Here is a 6777-nt window from a genome sequence, read left to right as displayed (position 1 = left end):
ACGAGATTGAAGAAACTAGGGCCCTTCTACCCAGAAAGGGAACCTTGAGGCTGGAGCAGATAGTCACCGCCTCCTAGTGTCTGAAGGGCTGTCATGGGCGAGGGTCTGGGAGATCTGTGTGGCTGCAGAGGGCAGGACCGTGATTGACAGATGTCTGCTCCAAAAAGGTAACACTTGATAATTATCTGAGGTACCATGGAAGGAAGGGGCTGCCTAGGAAGTAGGGAGCTTCCTGTCCCTGGAGGTGTGCAAGCACTGGCTAATTGAGCATTTGCAGGGCCTTAGATGTTAGATGCCTTTGCACTGCTATTTGCCCTACCTAGGACCCCTGCATTCCTCCAAAATCTCTCACCTTCCTCAATGCCAAGCTAAAACTCACTTCCTCTAAGAAGTCTTAAATTTACTCTGTTGGTGTCAAACAAAGCAGGGTGTTTTGATCCCTCTTTTATCACCATCATCATCTTCATCATTGTCATATCCTATGTTCCTCTGGCAACTTTGACCCTGAGGGTATTTTTTTACCCCACCTAAATTATAAAATTTAATTCAAGAAAATTGGATGTGTGTGTATATATATATATATATATATATATATATATATATATATAAACATATATATATATATAAACATGTATATATATATATACATATATCTATAGATATAGAGATCTCCACAATGAAACACTTCATGATGTCAGAAGCTATAATTGGTATAATATGGAATGAAGACTCCTGGATGAATCCAATTTGCCTTGTAAATAGTAAAAGGAAAAGAATTAACCCTAATGAAAACAATGTCATTAAAATTAAAATGCAAAATAAAATGTAAAATATTCCACTTCATTGACTAGAAAATTGATCCAAGAATTTGATAGACTTAATGGAGTTTGTGCCCTAAGTTTCTTTCTTATGGCCAGTTAATCAGAGTTGAATAATTCTGATTGGTGTATTTCACATTAAATGTTTGTATTCAAATGTTCTTGAGGTTAAATGGTTGGATTGAAAGGGCTCCGGGTCTAAGTGGCAGTGAGAAACAATGAGGCTGAAATGCCCCATACCAGCTTTGAAACATTGCCAAAATCTTTCGTACCTAGCACTTAGGTATGCAATTTGTGGACATTTTCTACTTGTACATGTCTGTAGGCTCAGGAGTGAGGTATTGCCAGTCTCAGAGCAACACAGAGAAAGCCAGACCCTTGCCCAGGGTGACCCTGTAAGCAAATGGCCTCCAATCCTTCCCTTTCTCACCTTGGTCTGGGTCCCGGGCCAATACCACCGCAACAGGGGTCTTCACTGTGGTGTTGTCGAAGACTGCCACAGCACAGTGGCTGGGGAAGAACCGGGGGGCGTTGTCATTCACATCCTCCACGTGAAGGGTCACATCTGCCTGGCACGATTGGCCGCCTCCATCCGTCGCCTTGGCAACAAGGCTGTACGCATCCTTCTTCTCTCGGTCTAAGGCTGTGAGTGTGGTCAGCTCCCCTGGCCGGAGAAAGGACAGCAAGTGAGCTTTCTCTGGGGGCCATGACCCCAGCATGTGACTTCCTGATGTCTATGTGAGACAAACTCAGCCATGCAGTGTGCTGTCACAGAGAAAAGGGGTCAGTCCTGTGTACAAATGGTTAGGAAAGGGGTTCAGTCTTGTAGCTTCTCACACCTGCTCACCTCCCTAGTCACATTCCACCACCACATCCCCAATTTAAGATCCACACCAACAAGCTACAAAGAGGCACAACATTTTAAAAGGCCAGTTAGGCAATTTCTAACAGCACATAAAATGGGTTTATCCTTTGGCCTGCAGTTTTACTTCTAGGAATGTATCCTATAGAATAATCAACCCAAGGATAAAGTATACATATAGAGATATTCTCTGCAGCATTCTTTATAAATAGCAACATACTGAAAATATCCTGTCTTTCAAAAAGGTACTGGTTAAATATATTATCATTTAGCCATATAGTAAAATACTATGCAACAGAAAAGGAATTATGATAGAGCTTTATGTAGTACCTTGTTAATAGTGCCAAGATATTGCTATGAGAAAAAAGTCACAATGTAGTATGCTACATAGAGATTTGGGGGATGCGTGGAAAACCGGTCTGATAGAATATGTACCAAGAGTGCTTATCTTTGGGGGAGAGGCTGGTTATCATGAAGACTTTCCAATTTCCGTATAATACATGCCTACGTGGTTTGAATTTTTGAATAATGAGCATGTATTATTTCCATACTCAGAAAAACCACCGAGTTGTTTTTTTTTTTAAGACCCCACCGATCATCCTGCAGCTGGACAAACAGCAACAGAGATTAGGTCACCTACTTGGGTGACTCAGCATACCCATGCTGGGGTCAGAAAGGGTAATGCTGTCTCCTTTTTATTTATTTTATTTTATTTATTTATTTATTATCTATTTATTTATGGCTGCGTTGGGTCTCCATTACTGTGCGCGGGCTTTCTCTAGTTGTGTCGAGCAGGGGCTACTCTTTATTGCGGTGCATGGGCTTCTCACTGCAGTGGCTTCTCTTGTTGCGGAGCACGGGCTCTAGGTGCGTGGGCTTCAGTAGTTGTGACTCGGGGGCTCTAGAGCGCAGGCTCAGTAGTTGTGGCGCACGGGCTTAGTTGCTCCGTGGCATGTGTGATCTTCCCGGACCAAGGCTCGAACCCGTGTCACCTGCATTGGCAGGCGGATTCTTAACCACTGCGCCACCAGGGAAGTCCCAATGCTGTCTCCTTCTATCCAGACAGCTTTCTGGGATACCAGCTCTCACCTGCCACCTCCCTGCTCAGGAATCTCCAAGGCATCCTTTGAGCTACTGATTCCAAGTCAAGTGTCAGCAGCTGGCTCTCTGTCATCTGGGCCTTCTGTGCTGTACGTCTCCACACCCTTCCTTATAGCAGCAGGACAGGGATCCCTCCTTTTCTAAAGGAAGCAGTCTCTACCCTGTCTTCTCCACCAGATGCTCACAGGCCAACCTCTCCCAAGTATTCGTGGTCTACTCTGCTGGGCTCTCTGTTTCCCACTCTCCGCTTTGTCCCCTAACTGATAATAATTGACAATGGAAACCATATCTACGGAATTCTTATTATGTGCCAGACCTGGGCTAGATTTCTATATTCTTTATTTGTTGGGATCCTTGCAAAAACACTATGAGATTTTATCTCAATCTGCAGCATACAATCTTGAGATCATGTCTTTGACCATGACTCTCACCTGCTTGAATCCTTTAATGGCTCTAAAGGTGGGATTTGGCCCCCCTGCTCAGAGGGCCTCATCCTTTGCTCTCTCTCCCTCCCCCCCTTCTGTGCACCAATTTCTGGCTGTCTCTCAGTTCCTCAGATGTGCGTGCTCTTTCCCAAAACAAGGTCCTCGTATAAAATCTCCTTCTGCCTTGAATATCCATCCCTACCACTCCCTTACCCCCGGCTACATTTCCTCAGAGAAGTTTTACTTAACCCTGATCCCAAACTTAAGTCCTCCTGTCAAACCTCCCCTAGCATCCTTCATTTTTTCTTAGCACACGTCAAACCACTGATTCAATGACTGCCTTTCCCACTGGATCGTAAAGACCTAGATCTTGTCTTATCAGTTTATGTCCTTAGCATCTAGTGAATGCTCGACACACAGTGCCAATATATGTTTGCTGAGCGGATGGATGGATGGATAAGTAAATTCCTGTTTCTTTTCTAAGGAGCCTGGGTACTGGGCCCTGGTTATTCAGTGTATAAGTTCTATGCTTGATCCTGCAGCTCAGGAAACCTACCTGTATGAGGATCCAGCTTAAATTCATCTGCCCCAGGACCATGCAGTGAATATGTGATCTGAGCATTGGTATCGACGTCCAAGTCTGTTGCAGAAACTTTCAAAATGAAGTGTCCTAGAGGTACATCTTCACTGACTTTGCCAGTGTAGAGAAGCTGGAGATAGAAGACAAAGAAGAGGGGGATTATGGGAGATGCGCTGAGATTCAGAGAGAGGCAGAGTGACAGAGAGGGAGACAGAAGCAGAGAGAGAGATTAGAGAGCAGAGATGGAAGGGGGTAGGGGAGAGAAGCAGAGACAGGGAGGGAGGAGAACAGAATAAGATGGAATGTGCAAGGAAAATGGAGATTAAAAACAAGGAGAATGATGACAAGAGACATAGTCAGGAAAGCAAAGAATGAGAGAGAATTTCCATCATCTGAAAGCTCACACTCAAGGCTAGAAGGACCTTCTGCAATCTGTTACTCCACAGGGGCCACATTGCAGAAGGGGTGGCACAGGGGAGAGGCTGGAGTTCCCTGAGAACCCAGTGCTCTTCCAGCTACTGGCTCTGGGCATAACTTCCAAGCAAACCGGTACCCCCACTGCATGGTGTGAGTGAACATGGACACCTGTATGTGCTCCAGGTGGGGGCTTTGTGCCTGGGGGGCTGTGTGGAGACAGACACCAGGCCTTCTTTCCCTGGCTCTGGTGATGCTATTGACCACCTCTGAGAAGGCCAGGGTGAACTTGGCCCCAGCCTCTTCCAGCATGGGGAGGGTGCAGGCTGGTTGGCAGGATGCTGAGGGGAAAGAAGAGGAAGGTGTGGCTACCATTCTCCCCCAAAAGGCTGCCCTTCTGAGACCACCCAAAAAGTGGTCATCTTGGATCCTGAAAAGACTTTTTTCCATGCACCCCACTTGATAACCCAGGTTCTCTTTTTCTACTCTGCTTTTATGAGGTTGGAGCGTGGAAGACAGTGGAAGAAAAGGTGATAGGATATATGATTTTTGTGTGTGTCCGTATATATGTGTGTGGACAAAGTATGAAGAATTGAAGTATATATATATTCACATGCATATGTAAGTATGTGTGAGTTATAGATGTACATTTGTGTATATGGATGGGTATATTTATGGATGAATGTTGTGGGTATGTAGGTGTATGCTTATGTGTATCTTTGTGTATATATATATAGGTATTTGCATATTTATAGAGAGTTGTACATGATCCTTTGACTATGCGTGTGTGTGAGTACCTACGTACAAGTTTGCATTTATGTATATATACTGAATAGCTGGATTTTATATAGATTTGAATTATGCTAATTTGATGTTATAAAATTTAAATGTTAATAGTTTAACTTTATCTGCAAACTTTGAAGTAATGCAAATCTCCCCAAAGTTAAAAATTATTTACTGTGTTTAAAAAACTATGTTTAAAAGCAATACTACATGACAGTGGTTGTTGATTTATGCCCTCTAAGAATGCAGTTCCTCTCCTTACTCATGTGCATGCGTGCACACACTCACACACACACACCGCTCAACATTTTCCTTGGGAAACTTAGTGTTGAATTACGTGAAGTCCTCAGGAAAATCTCCCTTATCAAAAGTGTAACTGCCCTGTCTGCATGTTTGTTTATACATATAACCTGGAGTAGGGTCTCTGTTGCTCTGTATAACCTATTCATATGTAGGGATAGGCCCATATAGGCATGGTGAGTTGTGTGGGGTGTCTCGGGGGAAGGTCTCTTTGGATGTATTTCATAACAATGAGCCATGCTAACAAGCTGAGCAGTGGAGGGGCTTTCCCACTGGGCATAGCAGGCTGTTTGGAGAATGAAGAATTTACTTTACTTCTGGATATGTTTTGCAGAGAAAAGGATATTTTTATGGAGTGTAGAGGAAGAGGTATGGACCATGGGTCCTAAAGAGCTTGGTGACATCCCTTTGGAGGGGGCAGGAGGAATCACCTAGAATCGCCCTTGCCTAGGGCACTAGTCTGAGGCCAGCCAAGGAGAAGCAAGGGCAAGTGTGGTCAATGATGTCCAGTCCCAGAGATGGTACCCTGAGTCCTTCTCCTTCCTCTTGCCCTTCACTCCAGCTTCCTTGCCTCTACTCCTCCCCCACCCTCACCAGGCTCTCACCTCTGAGCACTGTGGGCTGTTATCATTGATGTCCAGGACAAAGATCTCCACGAGGACTGAAGCCTGGAACTTGCCATCGGAAGCTGTGATTCGGAGAAAGTACTTGGCCATGTGCTCACGGTCCAGGGTCTTCCTCGAGAAAATCCTCCACTCATCCCCAACTTGGCTGATGCCAAACTGGCCCAGGGGGTCTCCCTCTAAAAAGATGGGACAGAGTTTCCTGAATCCAAGCAACAGGAACAAACCAGGCTTTGTGCCCTATGTGGCTGCCCACCTGACACTCTTTTTTAGGATTGTTGGGAAAGGCAAAAATTTCCTCCCTTAGCTAAGGACCCATAATTCTGCAACGAGTCAGTTTATCTGGTGTTATGAAGCCTCTACCAACTTCAAAGGCCTCCATTAAATGGAATTATCACTGCAAGAAACACTGCTCCAAAATATGTGGCTGAAGGGCAGGTTTTTTATTTTTGTGCATTGGAAGGCATCGGAGGAAGTTAAATGGAAGCAGATTGCAATTCTAGAAAAGAACCTTCTAGTATCTAGTATCTGTTCAACAGTGGAGGGGTGGGAAGTGATCAGTAAAAACTCTCTGCGGGGGCTTCCTTGGTGGTGCAGTGGTTAAGAATCCGCTTGCCAATGCAGGGGACATGGGTTTAAGCCCTGGTTCAGGAAGATCCCACATGCTGTGGAGCAACTAAGCCCGTGCACCGTAACTACTGAGCCCATGTGCCACAACTACTGAAGCCCGTGCACCACAATGAAGAGTAGCCCCCACTCGCCGCAACTAGAGAAAGCCCGCACGGAGCAACAAAGACCCAATGCAGCCAAAAATAAATACATACATACATACATACATACATACATACATACACTCTCTGAGGCTTTATTT

General features: G+C 44.8%; 1 protein-coding gene across 1 annotated transcript in view; it reads right to left on the bottom strand.

Moving 5' to 3' along the window:
- Nucleotides 1-6777, bottom strand: part of FAT2 (FAT atypical cadherin 2) — a gene marked incomplete at both ends in the record, with an annotated part of 64020 nt that overhangs the window by 30302 nt on the left and 26941 nt on the right. Inside the window, 3 exons of the mRNA XM_079701536.1 lie at nucleotides 1249-1482; nucleotides 3763-3916; nucleotides 5889-6085. Coding sequence (XP_079557662.1) covers nucleotides 1249-1482; nucleotides 3763-3916; nucleotides 5889-6085 — 585 coding nt within the window. The remainder of the gene's footprint in view (nucleotides 1-1248; nucleotides 1483-3762; nucleotides 3917-5888; nucleotides 6086-6777) is intronic.

This window comes from Hyperoodon ampullatus (assembly GCF_949752795.1).
Source record: "Hyperoodon ampullatus genome assembly, chromosome: 4".
Classification (NCBI taxonomy): domain Eukaryota; kingdom Metazoa; phylum Chordata; class Mammalia; order Artiodactyla; family Ziphiidae; genus Hyperoodon; species Hyperoodon ampullatus.
Note: the sequence above shows the minus strand (reverse complement) of the source record. Positions and strands in the feature narration are given on the sequence as shown.